Raw genomic sequence first — 26,229 nt, 5'->3', positions numbered from 1 at the left:
CCCATTACTCGTCTTGTCAAAATAGTTTTGACTAATGTTATTTCCAAAAACTATCCAGCAGAATAAATCTTTTCAATTTGTGGGTCTGCGCTGCAAATATCCAGATTTGTAAGAAAAACACTATTAGTACTGTTATGTTATGTACACAGCAGTGGGTCCTGGACAAAGACCCTGCATGGCATACATTTGTAAACAAAAGAATGTCAATTTTGGCTTATTGTTTATACTGTACATTTATGCTATGTCCTGTCTACTTATGCTATGTGGTTAAAATATGTACTCTTTTCACTACGGGAAAGTATATACAGATTTCAGTGCATACCAAAACATATGGGACATACTAGAGCTGGGCAATTAATCGAAAAACTAATAAGGATTAAAAATTACGGGTAGTATGTTTGGGCACCAAATACAGTGGTGAATCCAAGATTTTAAAATTGACAAGTTCGTTTTGGATTTTTTTATGTGCAACATAACTCCGATAATTATTTGTGATTTACATTTTATTATTTAGTTTTGGACTTTTAGAATTTACCATGCAGCTTCTTTACAAAAATTTATAAAACATTTAAAAACTTCAATGTAAAGTCTACAAATCGGCAATCATAATAATCGCAATTACAATATCCATGTGAAAAATAAGCAATTATGATTTTTGTCAGGCCTAGAATATACTAATGCATAGCAGAAACGACTTTTGTTTGCTAAACAGACATTTTGTGTATTTCCCTAACATACCACAATTAGGGAAGTACCAATTGTAACTATGAATACTATCTAGAACAGAAAGTCTTGACACATTTTGGGAAACTCTGTGTACTATCATTGCCATCTAGTGGAGAGCTGTCTTTATTACAAAAATTAGGATACATACTTGCGTGACGTTTATGAAATTGAATTGTTCATAATCCATACGCAGTGCAATATAAAGCTTTTTAAAATTTACGTGCAATTATATAAACTATATTTCATATTGATTGCCTTTTCACCTTTTTTATAGTCCCAACACCAATGTCCCCATCAAAGTCTATGAGCACACCCAGTGAAGCAGGCAGCCAGGACTCAGTGGATGCGGCAGCAGCTGGAAGGTATTCAACTACCTTAAATATGCATTATGCATTAATCATACATGATTTCACTGTATTTAAAGTGGTAGTTCACCCTAAAAGGCAAATCCTTTCATCATTTACTCACCCTCATGTTGTTTTAAAACAAAAAAGATTTTTTGATTAGATGATGGTAAGCACACAGTTGATGGTACTTCCATTATATTGTTTTTCCTACTTAGGAAGTCAATTAGTATCGTCAGCTGTGTGCTTACCATCATGTATCAAAAGGCTTTGTTGATATTTTAAACAGTATGCATTTATTTTGACATGCAAGTGTAACTGACACAAATCTTTTTTTGTGTATGTTTTTCATATGGGATCACCAGATATAGGTAAGAATCAAATTCTTTTATTTTTTATTTTTCCCCTTCTAACCTGGCATCACTTCACCTGTCAATCAACCTAATTTAGCTGCAAGTGAAACAGAGGGTTTGTTTTTGTCATGTTTTTCCATACCAAACTTCATTATTAACATAGATGTATGCATTTTGCATCCAAAGTTACCTAGTAGGTCAGTACTGTGGAAATTGAACCCATGACCTTAGCATAACTTACGTACAGGAGCATTTAAAAGGAAAAAACAACCAGGAGTGTATCTGATGGCAGTGAAGGTTGTTAACAGACTCATGTTTCTTTCTCTGAAATATAGACAGATAGCTGCAGTCAAGCAGAAAGTGGAAGGCTGATGCGGCTGCCATGCAGGCCTGTAATTAAACCTGCATAATGCAAACGCACGGCACGTTTGACACATGACATGCACAAACGTTTGTCCCTGTCAGCGCTCGCTGCAGGGGTCTCAGCTCACAGCCCCTGGACTAAAGACACAGATCACCAGCACATATTAATCACTTCATCATCACCACAGTCGTGCATTAGCATTGCCACACCGTGGCAACAAATTTCAGTTTAGTCTTGAAGTGTAATTGGGATTTTACGAGTTGTATTTGTTCTGACCTAGCACCTGCGTGACGCATAAAATAGTATCTATCTCCATCTACGACTTTTGTCCTCTCTCAGGTCAGCGGTCGGTGGCATTAGTAAGCACAAAACAGATACGCACAACGACAGGTACGTATCCACTCAAAAACGTTCCCAGAATATCAACCAGGCCCTTGAAGGGAGCGCGTACGCTCTGCTATTACCATCAACGCACGCTGCATCTCATTGGCAGCTGAAAAAAGCCGAGCCGTTTAGCTCATTCCCCCCGGTGTGCCCGCTTGATGCCCGCTGTTACCTCGAGACTTGACTTCAACAATTCCTTTTGCATGGTTAAATTGGAGCCATTTGCAACGACGATGAATGACAATGCGTTTTTTTTAAATGTCATCCCTGGTAAAACAGAGTGTCAGTTTGACATGCTACCCCTCTGGCTGTGTGTAAGTTTAATAGGCATGTTTGTGACTTACGTTGAAGGTTAAGAAAAAAAGTTTACAAGGTCAATACATCCTTTTACAACTTGTTCCTATAGGATTAATAAGACGTGTCACTGTGACGCTTTAAGCAAAGGTTTTGTGAGTCATATAAGAGGATGCAGGCCTTTATACTTTATATAGCAAATGCAGAATATAAATGTGCTATATTCTGGCTATACTGAAAACATGCATGAAATATTGTTCACTCTCTGTGTTAAATATATACTACATGTGAGAAGTTAAAAATAAGAAGTTTTGTGTGTTTTTAAAGGGACACTCCACTTGTTTTTGAAAATATACTTATTTTCCAGCTCCCCTAGAGTTAAACATTTGATTTTTACAGTTTTGGAATCCATTCAGTCGATCTCCGGGTCTGGTGGTACCACTTTTAGCAGAACTTAGCATAATCCATTAAATTTGATTAGACCATTAGCATCACGCTAAAAAAACTAAAGAGTTTCGATATTTTTCCTATTTAAAACTTGACTGATGTTACGGCAGCAAAGTCCTAGATTATTACGCCAGAATGAGAGTATAGTTCCTAGCCATATCTGCCTAGAAAATCACAACTTTGAATTTTCTGTCGGTCTTAGTACATGATGTAACTACAGAAGAGTCAAGTTTTAAATAGGAAAAATATCAAAACTCTTTGGTTATTTTTAAGCGCGATGCTAATGGTCTAATCAGATTCAATGCATTATGCTAAGCTGTGCTAAAAGTGATAATGCCAGACCCGGGTATCAGCTGAATGTATTCCAAAAAGGTAAAAATCAAATGTTTAACTTTATCAGTTATCCTGACTTGTATGTGGCTTGTACTATGTGTATGTGTATAATTTTTATACGTGTATGATAGTTTTGTTCCTCTGATGTTAATCTTGCATGTTTTCTCCCTCATGTGACCTATGTGACACCCGACTGCACCCACATCAGGACCCTGCAGTGGGACACCGACCCTTCTGTTCTCCAGCTGCAGTCCGACTCTGAACTCGGGTATCCCCACTTTCTCTCTCTCTCTCATTTTGGTTCCTTTTAAGTTTGTCAGGTTCAAGTGCTTTCAGCCGCTCATTCTCCAGCTGTTTGCTTAGGGCTGTATGTGACAGTGATTGATGCACATGCCATGTAGTGAGAATAATGCTTTAAACATTAGGTCTAGCAGTCAGCTGTGGGTCATCCAAACATACAGTATGTTCATGGATTTGAATAATGCATAGTATATTGAATTTGCCACTTTGATATGCAAGTGACGATTTGTCATTGTTTTTGTATTTTAATGCGCGTGTAAGGTTGCAGGATGATCGTAGACTGCATTTCTCTCTCCCTAGGCGTCGAACGCACAGGTTGGGGCCATCTAAGATAACTCAAGTGGACTTTTTGCCCAGAGAGGTGGTGTCTTACTGTAAAGAGACTCAGACTCCTCTTGCAGCCCATCAGTCTGAAGGTACAAACCTACAGTATACAAACTAGACTCTGAAGAAGTGTTAGGGGAGCGTGGTAAAAGTGCAGCTTGCCAGTAGAACAGTGTAATTTCATTATACTTTTTATTGATAAAAGATGTTTATTACTGTAAAAGGTACTTGTGTTTGTGAAATCGAGACCTATAATCTCACTATTACATTAGGAGCATAAAAGTTTCAATTATTGATTTCACATTTAATTCAATCTTCGACATGGCTTTCTCAGTCAATAATAAAGATATCAAGGTTATATTTACATTATGTAGGATGATTTATTGTAAAAAAACCCCGCACTTACTCGCCTTGCCAGTCACTGTTAAGATCTACGATAACTTATTTGATTATGTCATTTTATCTATATTCAATCAAAATAGACAATTTCTGATTTCACGGTAAAACAACTTAGAACAAGCTAGGAAATTAAACCTGGCTGCCGGAGAATGGCTTTGATTTTCATCACTGTCAGGTGCGCTGTCATCCTGAGCGAATGGTTCTGTTGAAGAGCTTCCAACCTGCACAGATTAAGATTCATTTGACCAGCCGCGGCCTCCATTTCCTGAGAGGGGAGCGGGAAGGGGGGCGGCTTTTTTGAAAAGAGATGCCTGCCCATCAGTGGCTCTGCTTGAAATGGCAGAACAGTAACTGCATTGAGTCGGGCTTTAAGTGGATGCAGACGAGTAATTCAAGATGGCTTCTATCATCAGGACATCACTTGGAGCTTTGCCTGCTTCTCTGTGGAGGGCTACCTGTTTGCTGCTGAGATTGTTAGGTCCGCTATCATCCAGGTGTATGAGCTGGGTGTCATGGATGAAATGTTTATAGATCGCTTTCTGATGTCATCTAAATCTATGTGTAAAAAGCGATTAACTGCTTAAAGTGAGAGCTAAATAGGATGTTTTGGCAGACCTGGTTGGCGCTAGTTTGCCGTAGTATTTGCAAAATCGTGTGTCATTTTATTAAGCAGCTTTTTGAGTCTCATCGTTTAAACAATATTGAAGAATTTTCTATTATGGGTTATTATTGACTGCTTTTTCTTAATTGTGTGGTCCAATTCATCATCCATTTCTAAAAAAAAAATTTTTTTCATAAAATTTTTATTTTCTAATTAATAAAAATGTATATGTTGGCACAATTATATTATATTTTTAAATACACCTTTATATTAAAAGATTTTTAATTGAGAAACATTTCAGTTTTTAAATGTTGGAATGGTACTGTAGTTACATATGTATATAGTTTATGTATATCTAAATGTTCATATGTAATATAAAAAATATGGTAACACTTTACAATAAGGTTGTATTAGTAAACATCAATAAATGCATTAACTAACATGAACAATATTGTTTTTTAGCATGTATTAATTTTTGTTTAATGTGAGTTAATGTCAATACAGTTATTCAATAGTTCATGGTGCATTAACTAAAGTTAAAAGTTATGAAGCTTGATTTCATAAATGTATTAGTAATTGCAGAAATTAACATGAACTAAGATGAATAAATGCTGTAGAAGTATTATTCATTGTTAGTTCATGTAAGCTAATGCATTACTAATGTAAACAAATACAACCTTATTGTAAAGTGTTACAAAAAATGTAGTTGTGTTTTGCAAAAGAAAAGCATGCAATGATAAAAATGAATGTAAATGATCAATAAACACAAGATTATGACATCACATAATGCAGCGGCCTTGGGCCATCTTTATTGAAACAGTTAAAAAGTTAAATATACCTCATCCAGAACGAAGCAAAATTAATAAAACCCCTTGAGTTGATTGATTTATAAAATGTGAAAGTGCTTAATCAAAGCCACTTTTGCTTGTTTGTAAAAGAATAATGTCAGGATATTTTTTCTTATTAGTTTGAGTGTGGTTCCTACCACAAAGGCTTCTTGGCATCTACATTCGTTAACTCGACACAGCAGTGAGCCCTAAGCCACCCACTTCCGCAAGTGTTTTCTAAAGTGCCCTGTTTTCAGCTTATGCTTGAATCATACTGTACGTCTGAAGCCAATCATATTTAAAGCATCACATTTCAATTACATTTCGAAATTTATGGCCTTGTTAAAACGAAGCTCACATAGAGCTCGGCTAATTTGATTGCATCCTCCAGACTTGCGAGCCAAGCGTGGTATAAAATGCAGATGGTTTGAAAACCACCCTAAACATCTCCATATGGATGGGACCCCCTTACAAGCGCTCGTAGGTATTCGCATAACATGCCTGGTAGTCGTGATATGAAATGTTGCTTCCATTTTCAGTTTTTGACTCTGATTTGAGTTTTAAACCAAAAAAGTGACGCACCTAAAACCTGAGTTTGTCTTTCTCGTCTGCATTTCGCACCAGTATCTTCATCATCTTCTCATGGCTTCTTGATCCCGGTGCTGCCTAACAGCTGCTTGCCATGTGATTGGAAACTTCCTGTCATTATAACTGATGTGTTTTTATTCTTTCCACTTCCTTGAAGCCTGATCAGAATTAAAATTGCTGGTGGAATTTCCTGTCAAGGCCGGTCATTTATTCAGCAAGTGCAACCGCTGACAAGCCTTTGATTGGCCGTTGCCCTTAGCGATCACACTCTGTACAGTTTATTTGTTTTTTCCTATCTGACAGGCCCCGCCCCCATCCCATCTTCTCTCCCAGAACAGATGCAGGTTGGGCTCACAGCTGTCTGTGGGTGCAGGTTGTCTGTCCGGGGGAGACCCTGGCCTGGCGGGACCTCTCATTTCGGAAAGAACACAGAAAGTTTTAATAGGTCCTTCCACCACCTGCTACATCTTGTATTCTGTGTTTATTCAGGCCGGTTCAGAGGTTTCGTCCACTGATTTGTGAAACTAAACAGACGCCTTTTTCAGTTTTTTCTTTTCTCCTCTCTGACCCTCGCCTCTCTCCCTCAGCTGGGGGGATTCAGGACCCGGCCAGGTGTTAGTCCATTGAGACTGTATTATTTAGACTAGCAGTGCCTGGGGAGACCCTTGTACCAGACAGCAGCCAGCATTGTTGCTCTTTGATTACACTTGAATTATGAGCACTTTTAAATATGTTTTAGACTGTCCTAGATAAAGTATTATTCCACTATACATTTCATATTAGGAAATAATAGATTTTATTTGTGTAGTTGGATGAAATAAGTTCAACGTTCTTCTGATTTTGTCAGAGGGTAGCTGATTTTCTTTGAAGGACTTGTCTGGTCCTTATGGGTTTGGGCATGAGTTTGTGAGGTCCTTGGCTGTTTAACTGACTTTCTCCATGAAAGTAATTGGACTATTCATGCAGCATTAATAATCCTCACCATTTTAGGAATTCAAGGGTTTTTAAAGTATTCTCTGGACATAAGATGTCTTCATTATAATTTCATTATTCATCATTAATGAGGCATTCATTTTTTTTTAAGTTTCAGGATTTTTCTAAAACTTTCATCGTCTGTTAATGTAGACAATGCAAAACTTGTAAAAATTAAATGAATTAATGTGACCTGGTCTGAGAAGACCAAGTTTTTTTGTTATTTATCGTTTTCTTTAAAAATCCTCCTTCATAATCTAAAGAACATTTTGTGAAAAATATAACCTTGATATCTTTAATATTGACTGAGTACACTAAAAGAGTTGTTGGTTCAACTTAAAAAGTAAATGTTTGTGCTGCCTGAAAGAGCACCTATGGTCTGATTCACAGTTTTACATTTTCTTTGGTGTGTAGGTGTGTATTAGTACATTAACCATATACAAAAGGAACAAACCCCAAAGTAAACGATGACGCGAGTTATCGTCTCCCACATTAATCTCTTTTTTTGGACTACAACAAACACACGATTGCAGGCAACAGTTTACTTCCTAGGCCTGTTAACTTGGACAAGACCGACATTATCATAATTCCTCCCACTTCGGACTCATAGGCTATAAGTTAACTCCTGTTAGCTCTACATTGTGACTGAATCTTTCAAACATGGTAAGGAGCATCACATTTCCAGCTGACGTCAGAGGTATGTATAGATTGGCCAGTCAGGGACACAGTGCTTTTCAAATCAATGAGTTTTATAAAAATGCGTTTCAGGAAGACAGGGATATCTGGAGCTACAATACGGTGTGTGTTAACCATGAACCCCGCAAACACATTGTATTATACCCAAAATATTTATATTGTAAATACACAAAATAGTAGAGTTTTTTTTGCAATGAAATTGCAGCTCTGTAATATTTTGAGTTTATTCAATATACAATTTTTTAGTTGACTCAACAACTGTTTTAAATTAACTAATATTTTTAAGTTGAATTAACTCAACATTTTAAAGAAGCTTAAACACTTTTTTGAGTTTTTTTTTTTAAGTTGAACCAACACATTTTTTACAGCGTAGGATCATGTCAAATATTGAAATCAATGTAAACTCAATTGAAACTTTGATGCTCCTAATCTTAAAATTTAGATTATGAGACTATTGCCTGAATTTCACAGATAGTCATGTCACAAATAATTGTGGGCTTAAATAAATACAGTTTTTGAAAGAAGAAAGGTTGAATTGTTACCATTTAAAGGTGGATAAAGTATGTGTAATAGCCTATGTATAGAGAGTTTCCTCAAAAACAGTACATACTTTAGTATTTTGAAATGCGTGTTATTTTTTATTCAGTCTTTTATTTCAGTTCTGCTGATAATATGTCAAAGTAATAAGTCAAAGTTTCATAACATTAAATAACATTGAGGGGCGGTTTCCCGGACAGGGCTTATACTAGTCCCAGACTAAAATGAATGTTTAAGCTGCCCTAATTTTAAAACACTTTGCCCTGAAATATCTTAACATATATCAATGCCATTGTTTTGTCTCAAGATGCACACCAGTATTGTTTTTTGTAATGTTTGTTTGTAAAAAACTACTTAAATATCCTAATATAACTAAGGCCTAGTCCCGAATTATTCTAAACCATGTCCGATCCATTTCATGATCATGTAAATGATGTGTTTTGCATGATGTAAAGTAGTATCATTTCTTAGTGTTTTATATGCTCATGGTAGTGTTAAGCAGGATTGCTCTATTGTCATTGTGATATTAATTCAGGATTGGCTTTGCTTTTTTCTCTGACGTGTGTTTGATGCCTCTGGCCAGAGAGTTCCCTGATGGATCTGAAGAGAACTTTTCTTCATGGGCCGGTTGTGATGTTTTGTTGACCCCAATTCATCCCTCCATGCAGCTCAAGTCACGTATAGGTTCAGCAAAAAAAACAGTTGATAGCCCATGTGTTTGCAGCAGTATCAGATCCCATGCTAGATACAGTATGCTTTCTTAATGATATTCACTAGTGGTCTGTGAAAGGCTGGCAGGAGTGAATGCCTAAAATTTTAAAGCTTTCCACATCTCACCATCAGAGGCAAAAGACCTTAAAATGACATTATTGTGATGTGTGCAGAATGAAATCTCAGGACTCAGCAATCCTGGTCATCCAAGGGTTGTGACCCATCTGAACTCCTGACCCCTGTCTCACATCAATCTAAATGCGTGTGACTCTGTTTAGGAACGTTTAATCCAATGAACTCTTCGTTTCCGGCTCAGCTTTGCTCCAGTGAATGTGCCTAGTGTGATATGTGTCCAGGTTCTTGCGCGTCGTTCGCTCCGAGATCTTTCCCTGCTAAGTGTGCATTGTCCTTTATTCAATCAAATTACCAACCGATCACTCATTGCCAAATTTAAGGCTCCAGTGCGCTCTCAGCGACATAATTCGTATGAAAGAACGGGCTTGTGATTCTTTAAGGTTGCTGGGAGAGGACAACATTGCAGAGGCATGTCTCATCCAATGAACAGTTCACTAGGGCATTCTGGGAAGGTCAGCTTTTAAGTGATGTACTTTGCTCCTGCTTTTGTCATTGTTGGTGTAATGTTTCGCCCCGTGTGTGTTTTTTAAGAAAATGACCCCTTGAAATATGTCATCTGCCAGTGGCACGAAGCCAGTGATTGGATGTTTGATCCGACAGGCTGTAAAAACAGTTTAAAAGTAAGGCATTCGAGTCCCTCAGAATTGAGAAGAGAAACTAATGGCTGATGGTAATGCTTTGAGTTCAGGGCAGGGCTCTATTCAGAAATATCACATAGCGTAGCATAGGAATAAGTGACTCTTTTAATGAAACGTGGCCAGATTTTGGATATCTGGGTGGGTCAGAGCACTGAAACGACTTTTGCAGGCTAATTTCCATCAGTAGATAAGAATTGTTTCAGCATTACGGTTAAAATGGGAGAAGAAGCCACGCAAAGACCCGTGTGCAAGATCGGGGTCAGAACCGCAGAACGTGGTTGCAGGCGTGCTTTCTTGGTGAAGTGATAATTTCATTACCGCACTTGGTAACCCCTGTCCTGGAAACCAAAGGTTCAGAAGGTCATGGAAATTATGTTGTTCTTTGTTTTTCACAATCTCTCCCTCGATCCTCATTTTCTCCCTTTATATACATACGCTTGTGTGTGCGTGAGTGTGTATGCGGCTCCTTATTCTGGAATTTTTCAGGGCCATTAGCTCTTGGGGTCTCCAGTGGGATGTGGTGATTCACTATTTTACAGTCACTTTTTTTGGTAAACTTGTGGTGGTCCTATAATGGTTCCTAATTGCAAGCAATCCGAGTTCTAACTAACTGCTAATCTGAAAGACATTACAGAAAGCGGCGTAACCAAGCCGTTGAGATCTACTGCGTAAACGCCAATTGATCCCAGCCAAGCATATTGACTCAATTAATTAACTAGTTTCGGGTCAGCGCTTGACCACAGAATATCTCAAGCGTCGACATAATCATAATGTTTGATGACACAGCTATGAAAATTAACAATCAGGCTAATTGACATTATAATGATTATTTTTTAAACAGAATCTCTTTGCAGAAGTCAAATTCACATTGAAGGCTGCTTAATGGGATTATACTATAGCAGTTCCCTCAGTGTTGCTTATAGTAGAAGCTTTAACTGTAGCCTCACCATTTGGCACCGGCGAGCTCGCCCTTAATCGTCTGGGTCGATCCGGGTGTACCGGCCACATATGGAAGCGCTTGATGCAGGCATGTTGTTTTAGTTCTCTTATACAAAAGAAAATCTCTGGGTGTCAGCGTTCCCAAAACTAAAGGTTAGCCAAAATTCCCTCTCAAACGACAGAGGTTTGTTCTCTCCATCCATCTCTCTACTAGGGAACATAGGCCGTCATGTCACATTTAGACACTGTTACATTTACTCTCTTTTGATCTGCGATGTCAGAATTAATTGGTGGCATTAGAAGAAAATGTATGTCTGCTGAAAATGGTTACGAGTGAATTTATAGCCGTCGTCTGAATCTGGTTTCAAGCCCAAAAAGGCCAAATTCCCAAATGGTCTGGATCAGGGCAGAATGCCAGTGAAAACACGGAGACAAAAATTGTTATCAGACAATACAGTGTCTTTCACGGTAGGTGCACCGTGCCAATGTGGATCCATATGATTACAATTTTCTTCTCTTTCCACCATATAATAAGATACGTGAAATGCATCTCAGGCAAAAATCGGCCCCTGTCCACGGAGTCACTGTAATAATATTTGCCATCTGATGTGTGTTGAACATCAGATGGGATACAGTTTCGTTTCTTTAAACGGTTAAACCTTTTCCATTTGCCACAAATTTTGAGGTCCCGTGTTCCCCAGGAGCCTCTATGGTGGTCCCTGGATTGCTATTCCCGAGGGCCACTGGTTTGTATTTCAATGTACGTCAGTGTCTTAGTTGTCTATGCATGTTAGTATGGGAATAAGCTCAGAATCTTTTCAAATAAATGATTTCTCCTGTACTTGGGAAAGTTTTTACCATGCATATCAACTTTTAGATTTTGCAGAAAATTTCTTAACCAACACCGCAAAATCACCAGTGTTAAATCAACACTGCTGGAGTTTATATGGGAAACACTAGACCTGGGGCTTCATTTATAAAGCGTGCGTACGCACAAAACGGGTCTGGAAAGGTGTGTATGCCAGTTCCCACGCAAAGGATGTCATCTATTAAAATACAAACTTGACAGGAGAAAGGGCTTGAAGGGTGGGATCTGAGGATGATTCATGTCCGCACACTTGCAGGTGATCTGTGATTTATAAAAGGAACATTGCTTTGTTTTATAAGTCTTAATATTTTTTGGCTTATGCCGTTTTTGGCTTTTGTGCGTACACAGACTTTTAGTAAGGATCCTATGCACAGTTTTATAAATGAGACCCCTGGTGTTTCCCATACAAACTCCAGCAGTGTAGATTTAACACTGGTGATTTTGCTGTGAAACTTTTAACAAAAACAAACATTTTGTTTAGTTAAACACTTTAAATATTTAAAAAAGGTAAAACTCTATTAATAATAAAACATATAAAATGATAAAACTACCTACCAAAATATATTTATTTTAATATAAGAATGAAATTAAAGCTTAAACAAAAATTGTGTTAAATATTAGTAATATTTATATATTGTACTATTAAAACTCAAATAATAATGATAACACAAATATTTTGGTAGGAAAAGATTATATTATGGTGTATTTTAATAAATATGAAATAAATCTTATAATTATTTGCTTACAATTATTACAATCAGAAAAAATAAACAGCCTACAGTGTTATGAAATAGGTCAGTATTAAAGCTTTTTTAAATGTGTTGTTGTAGTTATATACTACAGAGGACATAAGGGGGCACTCTTAGCACATGGACATAATAGACACTGAATGAGACGTCTGGATTATGCTTTATGAAAAACCATGAAATGTGTACTTAAGAAAATTACATGATTTTCTTTATTAAATTGTTTAAATGTCATTCAGGGCTTCATCTCATTCAGTGTAAACAAACAGTGTAAGTATCGTAGTAGCATATTTTATATAGCATGATATATTTCTCATTTTAATTTTGAATGAAAGCTTGAGACATAAATGATGCATCTTTTAATGCGTATCTTGAAAGAGTTTTTCCCAAAAATGGCATTTCTGTTTTGCGACTTGTTAAAAGTGAGTTTAGCTCATAGGCTGGGTTGAGTGGCCCATTTTGACTGGCTAGGCTTTGGAAAGTTTGAAGTCATGAGGTCTAATCATGCTCTGTGGTCAGTCTGTGCATGGCGTGGCATGATGGCTCCTTTAAAGATGTGGTTCTGGGAGCAGGCCAGCTCAACTGGCACCACGTTTGTGGGCCAGAGATTCGTTGCATAATGTGGCTTCATTACCATCCCAGAGTCTTGATAGGTCAGAAATATGAAATCTGGGACAATAGACATTCAGTATGAAGAGGAACTAATTATTTCCATCAGAGTTTGTGATTACTGTCAGTATGGAATTCATTTCACATTAGGACTGAAACAAACTAAACGGCTTGGAGGGTGTGATAAGAGTTTCTCCTTCATTTTTTTACTACAAAGTACTAGATGCAGAGAATGCACAAAAAGCGTGTTATCAATTCAACAGTTTTTTTAAATAAATGTAAATATTTTATAAACCAGACAATTACTACAAACTCTTGAGGTCAGAATAGGTTAAATATGCTTGAATGTATTTTAACTTATTAAAAAAACAATAGGCAAAATAATCTAGATTATTATTAATAATAATCTAGTGAATAGTTTCAATAAAAAATAATAATTGTAAAAAATATTACGAAATTATTTTTGTAAAATAAAACATTTTTTTCACTATGTAACATTATAATTGGTTGGGGATCAAATTAGGTAAAGCGATAAAATGTGATATTGTAAATGTTATATAAATGTTATAAAATGTATATCTGGGTCATAAGATAATTCTTTTGTTATTCTTTGGGGCGGTTTCCCGGAAAGGGATTAGACTAGTCCTTGACTAAAATAAATGTAAGAGCTGTCCAAACTGAAAACAACTTGCACTGACATATCTTAAAATACATCAGTGCACTTTGTTTTGCCTCAAAATGCACACAAGTAATGTTTTTACTAAGGCATGTTTGTTAAAACTAGTTATATTTCCTAATTAAACTAAGGCCTAGCTGTTTTAAGCTAATCCTTGTTCAGGAAACCACACATTAAAGTTTAAAGTATAGTTATTCAGCACTTTAATATGTGGTTGATTGGTTGATTTCATTTCTCTCTAATAAAAATTAAAATCATGTGAAAATGTAACTACAAACTCTTGTCTTGACGTTAATTTAAATGCGTTTTGTAAGATATAATACCTAAATATTTTAAAATATAAACTAATTTTAACACGGGGAATATGCATAACGTGGAAACTCACATGTAGAATATGGTGACACATTATTTCAAATATTCAGTCCAATCTGACAAGACTTTAAAATCTTAAATCTAAAACATTTCCTGTATGCGTTTGCCGCGCTTTACAGAAGATATCAGTTCAAAGTCCTCGCTCTCTTTATCTTTCCCAACTCTGAGCATTTCCAGACCCCAGAGAGCCGTCTCACTCTCTGAGGGTAAGACAGGTCCTCATTGGGCGGGAAGATTGCGGCGCTCTTAAAGGGGCTTCGTGATCGATGTCACCCGTTTTCATGATGATGTCATAATGATGACAAACGAGATTGATGAGAGAGGACAACAAAAGCCTGCGCTCGAATGTGAATCTGCTTTTCCAGTAACAAGTCAAAGCTTTAGTTTCCAGAAGAGCAAACTTTTGAAGAGCTTCAGAAGAAAGATAGGAGTTTGTATGATTTATGTGTGTATGGTTTGATGAGTTGTATTCAGTGGATTTCTGTGTGTTTGTCATCCTGCTATTGATTTTTTCAGATCCTACTCTCTGTGGTTTGAGTCATTATTATTAGATTAGATTTAATTACATTCAACTTTATTATTACTCTGCCTAGTACATTATAGAGCCAGTGAAACACTTTTATAATCAAATCATGGGTCCAAAAGTAATACAGTAGCATATAAATAAATTATGGTAATCATTATTGGAAAATGAGATGGTGTGTGTGTGTGTGTGTGTGTGTGTGTGTGTACCTGGTAATTATCACGTTGTGGGGACCAATTGTCCCCATAAAGATAGGAATACCAGTGTTTTTGTGACCTTGTGGGGACATTTTGATGTCCCCATGAGGAAACAAGCTTATAAATCAAACAAGATGATGTTTATTGAAAATCTAAGGTACAAGAAAGGTTTTTGTGATGGTTGGGGTTAGAGAATGGGGCAGGTAAGGGGAATAGAATATACAGTTTGTATGGTATAAAATGCATTACGTCTATGGAATGTCCCCACAAAACATGGAAACCAGAATGTGTGTGTGTGTGTGTGTGTGTGTGTGTGTGTGTGTGTGTGTGTGCTGTATATATCTTTAGTTGTATAATTTAACATATTTTTTTGCTATTTCAATTGAAGCTGCAGAGGCGGCTGGTTCGTCACACTTGCGTGTGGTTTGTAGTTATGAAATGCACACGGCCGTGGGCTTCAGCACACCTGCAGGAGGCCGTGAAGAGTGAAGAGCTGAAGGATCTGACTCCACTCTGGCCTGTGCTGCTCTGTGTGTTTGATGAGCGAGTAGCCAGGAGCACAAGTACACTCTCCAAAGCTTTTTCCCGTCTGATTTCAGAAGATGGTCTGACACTCTCTGTGTGTCTGAGTGAGAGACAAAGAGAAAGAGCTTTTGTTGACTGCTGGGTGGGTCACTGTTTGCTGACTGCAGCGTGTGCAGAATTTTTCATCAAGGCACAGTCCAAATTTGAAATGAATGATTTGTACCTTGTAGGAAAATGTTGAATTTGTTACAACATTTATTCATTTGATGACTTACAATTGAGGGAGCAGGCAACATTTTTATTTTTAAAGCTAACAATAAGCATAGCAAACACAGCTTTGTAAGAATATTGGTTAAGTTAAAAAACAAAAAACAAATCTCAATCTAAAGATATCAAAGTTATATATTCACAGAATGTTATTTACATTATGTATGATGATTCTGTGCAGAAAACAGTAAATCACAAAAAATACATTGGGTTTTCACAGGGAGGGTCACACAAGTATAAATATAAGAGAGGACTTTTTTTAGGTGTATTTTTAAAGGGATAGTTCACTTAAAAAATGAAAATTCTGTCATAATTTACTCACTCTCATGTTGTTACAAACATGTATTAATGAAAATATATATATAGTATTCTTTATTCCTATTATGGAAGTCAATGGGGCTTCTGAACCTTCCTCAAATTATCTTCCTTTGTATTCATAAGAATAAAGAAATGTATACAGGTTTGTAACAACATGAAAATGATGCCAAAATATTCATTTTTGGGTGAGCTATCCCTTCAATACTGATAAACAGTTTCATTTTAGTTATTCACCCAAAAATTAAATTTCTTTCATCATTTACTTAACTTCATGTCATTCCAAACTTTATTTAACGTTCTTCTGCAGAACAAGAACAAGATGATCGAAGTTGGTTACCAAACAACATTGGCCCCCGTTTACTTTCATTTTATAGACATAATTTGTCAAAATATCCTTTTTTTTTGTGTTCCACAAAAGAAAAAAATTGGAATAGGTTTTGTAAAACAATAAAATAAAACGGGTAAAATAAATGTTGACAAAATTTTGGGTGAAATATACTTTATTAAAAATAGAAAGTATAAGGTACATATCATGAAAATCTGACTTTTACTAAAATTGGGATCCCAGTGCTTATATCTGCCTAGAAAATGTGAAAAGATCAACCCAGTTACTTAGTTTTGATAAACCATTCTCTGCAAGCATGTGAAAAAAATAAGTTATTAAAATTTGGCTCCCCTTGTGATGTCAGAAGGGGGTAATACATACGGCCCCTAAATCTGCACTATCCAACCACGGCACTGCCATTTAGTTCAGACAGGGAGAGAAAGAAAATAATCACAAAAATCACAATTGAGTTTCAATTTCAACAAACCATCATCATGGCGATCAGTGTTTGCATTTCATCCGCTCATTTGCATTTTAAAGGACACACCCAAAACCGCCAAATTTCTGCTCGCACCTATAAAGTGTCAATTTTAACATGCTATAATAAATTATCGGTGGGGTATTTTGAGCTAAAACTTCACATACGTATACCAAATATTTATTAAACATCTAAAAAAAGTCTTGTGAAATGTCCCCTTTAAAAGATTGTAAGGTATGCAGAAAAGCGTTTCTCAGCAGATCACTTTTATTTTGATGACTTTGCAATTCATTACAACCTATTACTTGCAATAAGCATCCTTTCAAAACATTTACAGTGGACAAAGAACTCCATAACATGAATCGACATAACATGACAACAACATACAGCTGAGCAAGCCTAAGCATAATTCATGTCACATTCAACAGGGTGCCAACCATGACCAGGTTCACTGAATGCGGCTTTGAGATGTTTTCCTGCTGATGTGCCATGTTGGGAGTGAACCAGACAGATATACAGCGTCTGTCTCACGCGCAGGGTGTCGTGCCAGTTCCACATTACAGATTTCTTTCATGTTCCTCTCGCCGCCTCTTCAGTGCCAGCCTCTGTTGTGGTCTGGAGGCTGCTCGACACCCTGCTTCTACAGTTTAATTCGGGTATGTCTCCGTACGCTGCTTCTTAAAGGCGCAGCGCGTGCGTATGTGTGGCCGATTGTGAGTTCTTGCTGCATCTACTCTGCATGCATGCTTAGCACTGTCGCTACCGTTTTTCATGTCCCCATATGGAAATACCCTCAGCCCCGCACTTCAATTTCTCTCTCTGTTTCAGAGGCCCTGAGGAAAACAAACACCCTCTGCTTCTTCACAGACAAAAAAATCCCCACTTGTCAGATGAGGGGATTTCTTGATTGTCTAATCAGCTCCATATCCCAAACCGGAGGCCCGGAGCGATGCAGCTTGGTCTAATAAAATGCTGGATGAAAGACCAAGTCGCATCCTCCTTCCGTTTAATCGATGGCATCTTATCCTGCTTTTCGTACAGCATTATTCCCCCACCATCCTTTTTTGCTGTCATATGCTTTACTTTAACTGCTGTGGCATACTGAATTCTTACATACTGTAGAGAATTAGGAGTATCGCAGATGTCCAACGCTGTTAACAATACATTTTACTACCGTGATCTGACATACTGAAAACGTAGATTTTTTTATTGCAGAGGGATTTTTTATTGCACACGTATATGTTTCTACTTTCCTCTACTATGTGATAGCTAAAACAAGTATCTGACAAACACTGCACCCGACAGTTGCACGAATAGCGATTTCCGTTTTGCAATTAAGTGTTTAATTAGCTTTAGTGTTTTGATTTGGATCTGAGGCCTACATTTTGATAAGCTTGGGGTTTATAGATGGATGGTTCGTTTTGATGGAGCATTGCCGCTGCGTTGGTTATTACAGCTAACAGCTTCACAAACTGTGTATTTGAATTGCTCAGAGCAGCTTGAGGAAGCTGAGAGGAGATTGAGGGCAGGTAGGATGGGGAGATGCCATTACCTTGCAGTGCAGGTCCACAGTTTCATCAACCTGGTGAGCGGGATAGATGGTTCTTAATGTTCATTCCCACCGAGTGAACCAGTATTAAACACCAGGTGAGGAAGGAATCTTGTGGATGCGTTGAAATCAGTTTTAGGTTGCAGTGGTACATTTGTTACCCGTTCTTTCTGTGTTTTTGAAGCTTTGATTGTGTTTACAGTGCGCAATATAACATGTGTTCATGTTTCATGTGTAAAAAAGGCGATATTTTTCATTATATTTACTTATAGCGTTGTTTTCACTGTCTTCAAAACAGGCTGATGTCTTCCTTGTTCTATGAAGTCCCTCCTTCAAAAATACGTATCAAGTTCTAATTGTGTAGTTTGTTTAGTGTGTTGTGATTCGATAGCAGCTTAGCTTGCCGTTAGCTTAGCTTGCCGTTAGCTTAGCTGGCGACTGATATATTCCTGTGGGTGGAGTTTAGTCAAAAAACTGTTCTAGTGACGTCATTAAAACAGGAAGTAGAGGGTTGTAGTCCAAACCGGCCGTTCGCTGTAGGCTTTGAAAGGCAAATTCTGTTAAAGAAAATATATCGCCTGGCAGTGAACGTTGAGCTTTTACATTTTACAGGTATTATTTATGCTTTTATAGCAACATTACACACTAACTAGGGTTTAAAAAATGCGATCAGAAAGAACGTGACCTTTAAAACTAGGAACGGGAATCATTTTAGTTAATTTAGATTCTTAACTGTCCTTTATGATTCGTTCAACTATTCGTTAAATCTTTATCACAAAGAAAAAGTGTGATTTCTCAAATGTTACATATACAATTGTTAGAACTAGCCTGGCTCCGCCCTCCTACGTGCTTCCGCTTAATTTTCATTTCGCTTCAGCAGTACGTCTGGGATGGCTCTATAGAGTTTCGTTTTCTCCTGCAAAAATCTGCAGGACCAATCATCGAACAGATGGGGGTGGCTAAGAACGATGACGTTGAGGTCGTGCGTCAGTTTGAGTTGTAGTTCAGTAATGGCAGCGGAGAAAGACGTGAGAAAAGCTATTCGGTCCGTTGTTGCAAAACTGCCGAATATACAGAAGTTAAAGCCGGAGCAAGAACCAGGTTTGCTTTGTCTGATTATTCTGACTTGTTGTTTCTGTCCGGTTTCGGTGCATGATATACGTCACGACCACACGTTAGCGATTGGCTTTGGCAGATCCTGAGTGAATCTGGGCAGATCCAATAGTTTTAAACTTCAATGGACCCTCCTTAATGGAAATAACGCTTTGCAATGGAGCGTGGCCAGACTCTCTGTACAAATTAAATGAATGTACGAGAGTCTGGTTGGACCAGGCTATGTTAGAACAGCAGTGTTCGTACAAATACAGAGCATAATAAATAAAATAGTTTATATATTGGTTTTAATTATAACAAAACCTAGAATATGTATTTTTAAATATACAGTACATTCGGATATGAAGAGCCGGCCAGTAACTGGTTGAACTTTCACAAACCTCAAGAACATTCATTTAAGAATTGGACACCACTGAGCAGTATTTTAGTCCAAAAAGTAATGAAAATCATTTAGTTCCAGTATTTAAAAAAAAGAACAAGATAAATGTCTTATTTATCCTTCCCTTCTAACTGGCTTTCTGATGCCGTGTGGGATTGCCATAATGGTATTACATGGAAAGCACAAATAAACATTGTCAATGAAAAAACTAACCATTTGGCTTTGGCCCACAATGTTGATGGTTTGCAAAGCATAATGGGATGTCATGAAAGTATGCTGAAGCTTTGGGCAGGATCTGCCGATATACTGTATTGCAAACCTTGCACATTGTTTACAAACCTACTGTATGTTGTCCCAACCACTGCCATGAATCAGGGCACCCACCTTTGTATGCAGAAAAAGTTGTAAGAAAATGTCATTGTGGCAGTACATAAAAACTATAAAAATCGATGGACGACGCCCGTCCGCTTTCTTCCATTGGTGAAAAGTGAAGCCACCAGTGTCTCGATACGGTGCTGACATCTTGGGTCTTCAGTCTGCGCAGTAGCGATTTCGAGACCAGTCCTGCGCAGTAGTCCCATTGAATAACGTGGGGGGTTTATGACCTATACTGGGACCAGTCACTGGAGGGGGGGGGCGATCGAGAGGTTTTGGCTTCACTTTTCAGGGCTTGTGCGGCACACTTGGGACAGTACCCCTTAAAAGATATCCTGATATGTACATTTTAGGGACAGATATGTATTAATTTGGTACCAATATGTTCCTTTGAGGTACTTAAATGAACTCTTTTGGTGCAACAGTTTACATTTTGAAAGGGTACTGCCCCAGTGACAGCTAGGGACCATTTTTGACCATTTCGAACACTTCTGTCATCACTTTATATGGTGAAAGCTTTCAACCTTTCTTTATTTTGCCTGAAGCAGATGACTTTCTTGTCATTTCAGGTCATATCCTGCTTTGGCACAGACATCCCAACCAAGACATTTCTTTCATAGTCTGTCTAGCACATAGGTCCTCTCATATGTAAGAGGTGTCCTATTCTCTGCCTGCTTTAATTTTCTTTCAAGCCCCAGAGGACAGGAACATACAGAGTCATCCAAAGGCAAAAGAATAAAAACGAATGGCAGATCTCTTTATTCTCTCTCGGCCTAGCAGTGCAAAGGGCAAAAACAGATGGTAAAAAGCAATAGAGAAAGCAAAGAGAAGGACAGAGCGGTCTATGACGGTGTGGTCGGCCTGGGCTGGCTGGCTGCCTGTCTGGGTCTAAGGACTCCTCTCTTCCCCGCTGGTCTTTGGCTTAGAAGCTAAGTCATATTCAGCAGCTTAACCACATTTGCTCTGGCGCACATCAGTGATCCACATTTTGCCTCTGGGGAATCAATCATCTCCTTTAGTATAGATATCATGCGTTTAAATCAGTGTAGCGTTAACTCAAAACTTGATAGATTGATAGCACTGTTTTGCTTTAAGACCTCCGAGTCCTATGCATCTCATTGTTATGGATTCAATGCAGTTCACTTTTTTACAAGAATATTTGTTTTTGTTATTTTTTGTAAACTTCAGTGAAGACTACTAAGTACCAAGGGTGTCACGATTTCGATTTTTATTGATCAAAATTAAGTCACAACCTCGAACTTCGAATAAAAAAATGGAATCGTCGATGCTGCCACGCCCCCATGTCACGTCCGGTCGGCTTGCCAAGCTTTTGTAGTGTAAACGCACATGTGGTTGAATGTGTTTCGAACAGCCACAGGAGACCGCTTTCTCTCCGCCCATTTATCTAATCTGAGGAACTGAACACAATGTTTTACGTCTTTTCTGACTTCTGGCGCGAACACACGGTGTACAGTGCTATTTTTAGCCTTTCATTGATTAAACTAAAGCGGCTGATCTCCGCAGTTTCATTTTGCAAGCTTGTGCAAGTTGCGCGATCTTATTTCATCAATTGCGCTTAAAATTCAGAGAAAGCTCTAAAATATGCATGTACAAAACACTGTGCAGCATGTTTACTTACAACACAAGCAGCAGACTCCGACATAATATTACTTCACGTCCATATAAATTCGTCATTACTCCCACTCAAAGTGCAAAGTACTGACAGGAATGTTCATCTGACAGGAAAATTTGTTTTATCAGGTATGTGCTGCCATGTACCATATTTTCCCACTGGCAGCACAACTAACATGGCAGGGCATCTCTATGGTTCTAGGCAAGCGTGCCGCACAAGCCCTGAAAAGTGAAGCCAAAACGTCTCGATCGCCCCCCAGTGACTGGTCCCAGTATAGGTCATAAATCCCGCCTCCCCCATGTTATTCAGTGGGACTTGAGACCAACTAAACAATTTAATTACACTTCAATTACCTTTTTTTCGAAGCTGGTTTCTGTCATTTACGCTACTGCGCAATCTCAAGACCCAAGATGTCAGTGCCGTATCAGGACACTGGCGGTGTCATGAGCGGCTTCACTTTTCACCAATGGAAGAGAGTGAATGGGCGTCGTCCATCTTTTTTTACAGTCTATGGTTTATTTCATAAAAGTCTAGTCTAAAAATGGCATAGCCTTTTTTGTGTTTTCAAAAAAAAAGGGTAAAAATCGAGAACAGAAATTGTGACCTTAGAATCGAAAATGTAATCAAATCGAGAATTTGGAGAATTGTGACACCCCTACTAAGTACCAAACTTGACACTTCAAAATGCTATACATGCTCCTGTATAACTCAGTATAACCAAAATGTTTGATTTTCTTTTTTAAACTGAAATTAAAATCAGATTTTCTACCAAAAGTTGACTTTCTACCATCAACCGTAGACCACCCTGTGGTAGATAAAAAAAATTATTTTTATGTCCAAAATGCTACTTTTTTTGTCTAATTGCATGTGTTAATTGAGAAAAAAACAAACATCTTTGAGACCTAAAAGTAAAAAATCAACAAACGACTGCAGGATAATTCACATTAGTGTTAGCGGGCGCATTCTTGCGAAGCTTAAGTCATTATTGAGCTGCAGACCCCTGCCTCATCATTCACTGGTGTGAACACAAATACACTGGTGTTGAAGAGAGTTGGCCGCAACACGTCTGGCATGATGGGATCACTTCCTTCTGTAGACTGGGCACCCACTGTCAGCACGACCCCGGATAATTAACCTCTGCCACTGGAGTTCAACAAGAAAACAATCCCACAGAGTCCTGTGTGTATGCTTGCGTGCATGGGCGTAAGCGAGTGTGCGCGCCTCGTCTACAGGTGCACGTGAGGGTGTTTAGCGTCATCCTTCTCGCCATCTGCAGGAGTGGGGCAGGGTCACGGTGAGGGTTAGGAACACATGCCCAGTGCTCCGAGGGCCGACGAGGGGTACGGACAACATAGCAGGTGGCTGAGAGGGAGAATCGCTAGGCTGGGACTTTGACTGGGGTGACTGGGTTAATTAAGGGGAGTCTTGTGGGCCCCGGAGCAGTTTGGGAGCGGGGGCGAGAGGGGTATTGAGAGAGTGCAGAAAGGGGCCATGACACACCAGCTTCTCTTCCTGTGGGGTATCTTTGCTTTTCCTCACGAGCAGACCCGTCGGATTCATAAACTTGCACTTACACGTGTACCGCACATGTTTTTCGGGACTTGAGGGGTGTCTGTTAACTCCCTTTGTTGTTTCTCCAGAGCTTACGCTTGTGAGCAGCTGTGCAAATGCCCATCGAAACGATAAAACAACAAGCTGTGTTGATGTAAAACAAAGCACATTTGATTAGTAAAGAGTCTGATTGTGAAATGAGTTAAGGTCTCAGAATCCGTTTTGTTATGTACAAAAGATCTGCAAGCCATTATTACACAAGAGGCGGGTGAGACTGGGTCTAAGGGTGGGTCAGAGGGTAGGTATTGAGTTTTTGCAGACTAAACATGACCTTGTTTGTCCTTGCAGAAGATGAAGAAGAGGATGAGGAGGTCACAGAACCAAAAGTTGGCCAGGAAACCGAACAGCAGGAAGAGGATGAAAGCAAGGACACAAAAGAAGGTACAATACTGTAAAATAAACAATATGTGTGTGTTTAAGTGTGTTCATGTCTGTTTATTAAGAATTGGTTTGTTACAAAATGAATGAGCTGCAACATAAATAAGGCATCATCTGATTCAAAACTGCTGCTAATAGCATAAAAAACATACCATACATTTAATGGTGACCATTGATGATATGTGTGTGCATAAGGGTTTACCAAAGATCATGCTTTGTTAAAATATGTATTACCTATACACGGACAGCCTTCACCTGGCATGAATTTAACGCATTTGACTTCTGTATGTGAACAACATCTGCTCATTTCACACTGAACAAGAAAGTCGTCTGTTTAAAACAGGAAAGCCTGACATTCAAAGTATGTTCTGCACACATGTGCCATAAGTGCCAATAGAAACCATAATAGATTTCGAGATAAATTACTCACACCAACTAAAATGGCATTAAATGAGGTTAGTCCACGAGGGCAATTCCTTCAGTGTTGGCATAGCTGGGATTTTATTGTTACCTTTTGATGTTTCAAAGAGAAATGCATCCCGTTGGCGGTTAATAAGGCAAGGGTGGAGTAACATGACATTGAGAGGTTTATTAACATGACTGTAGTGCCTCTAATAATTTGCTTTGTGATTTACAGCTTGTGCTGTCATGCAAGTCATGCGACGTAAAACATTCAGTCGATGATGTAATGTGTGTGTCTTACAATTACAGTAAGTTTGACTATTTAACTTGTTTATATTAGTGACACCGGTGGTCAAAGGTTTTCCTAGAAAGACACAAACTAGAATGAAAAACATACAAAAATGTATTTTTTATTATTATTATTATTACATGTGTAATAAAATATAAGTAAGTATAATAATAATAATATTAATAATAATAAATATAATACACATAATAATAGTTACTAAATTATAATTTAATAAATATAATAATATACATAATATTTATGTAATGTTGCTTATATTAATTAATAATTTTTTTAATAAATTATTTAAAATTTAGTAAATAACATTAAATAATTTCCAATTTACTGTACATGTAACTTTAGGTCCTACCTGCCCATATCATATTTGCATTTCTCGATCTCTCTGCTGTTGGCTTTGTGGTTTTTGTGTTTGAGCCTCCCACACGTCCAAATTCCCAAAATCGCCAAACAGGCTCAGTGGAGCGTTGAGCAGGCACTCGCGTGTGACCTCCGCAGTCGTATCAGATGGCATTCTGTCTGACCGGGGACCGGCCTTATCAGGCTGCGGCATTCTGGGTCAGGCCTGATCGAACTTTAATGTCACTAGACCCCAGCAAGTGGACTTCAAAGGAAGCGGAGAGTGCATTCTTTGTGCAAGTGTACAGGGTAAATAACTAGAGAGAGGCCAGACTGTGAAAGCACACGAGGGCTTTGACTCCGCGCTGACTTTGATCACGCTTTTGTCTTCGTTATGAGTCATCAAAAAAAGGCACGCAAATCAAGTGGGCTCACATCAAAGAAATGGGCCCCTAATAGTCTGGGAGAAAATGGAAAAATCCAGTTACATCAAAAAAGGAGGATGAAAATGGGCGTGTGGTCATTACGTAAAGAACTGAGGCCTGTGTGTGTTTGCTAACGTGTTTGCGTATTCGTTTTTTCGGTTATTTGTTTGTTGTTGGGTTTTTATGCTCTTCTATCTGCCTTCATACTGACTTTAAGTACATTTAAGATGTCTGATGATGTCTAAGAGATTGTGTAGTGAAGATTGTTCCTATGAGGGTGACCTGATGTATATGCCTTAAACAGGGGCAGGTTAAGGGGTTGATGGGGGTTTAAGGTGCCGTCAGTATACGTTTTTTATCATTTACTTAATATTATACCACAGGGCTGTTAAATGCTTTATTCGGATTGGTTGAGAAATGTTTCATGGGTGTTGATTATTTTATCTGTAAAATGCACACCTAACCTGTCAAATGTCTTTAACTCTTTCTGAGTTAAATCATGAAAAACGCCAGCGCAAGCGTTTTTCATGATTTTCACAAAAGTTTAATGCCTTCCAGAAAATGTTCTTCTTTAAATATATAAACATACAATATACCAAATGAAAGAACAGACCCTCTGCTTTCAAAAAAAACTTTTCATCCTACCTTCAGTAGTTCTTTTTTAATCAGCTTTTGAATATGGGTAGGTTTCTGCAAAAACACCACATTTTTTGAGCAAAAAGCAGAGATAATTCAATTTTTGTGACGGACTTTTCATAGACTTCCCATTCAGAGCGATCTTTAAAACAGAAACGGACATGCAGCTGCTTGTAGTAGGGCAATACTTCCGGGTTTAAAAAGTTACGGAAGCGGTAACTTAATAGCGGTATTGCGGAAAGCCGGAAATACTCGTCATTGGCGGGGAA

The 26,229-nt window shown here is 38.1% G+C and overlaps 1 protein-coding gene across 1 annotated transcript in view; it reads left to right on the top strand.

Annotated features, from left to right (window-relative positions):
* The window catches only part of LOC135781328 (cytoplasmic dynein 1 intermediate chain 1), a 70,846-nt gene that overhangs the window by 1,806 nt on the left and 42,811 nt on the right, over positions 1–26,229 (top strand). Inside the window, exons 4-7 of the mRNA XM_065291750.1 lie at positions 1,001–1,088; positions 3,454–3,513; positions 3,846–3,961; positions 23,765–23,857. Coding sequence (XP_065147822.1) covers positions 1,001–1,088; positions 3,454–3,513; positions 3,846–3,961; positions 23,765–23,857 — 357 coding nt within the window. The remainder of the gene's footprint in view (positions 1–1,000; positions 1,089–3,453; positions 3,514–3,845; positions 3,962–23,764; positions 23,858–26,229) is intronic.

This window comes from Paramisgurnus dabryanus, chromosome 19, assembly GCF_030506205.2.
Source record: "Paramisgurnus dabryanus chromosome 19, PD_genome_1.1, whole genome shotgun sequence".
Taxonomy (NCBI): domain Eukaryota; kingdom Metazoa; phylum Chordata; class Actinopteri; order Cypriniformes; family Cobitidae; genus Paramisgurnus; species Paramisgurnus dabryanus.
Note: the sequence above shows the minus strand (reverse complement) of the source record. Positions and strands in the feature narration are given on the sequence as shown.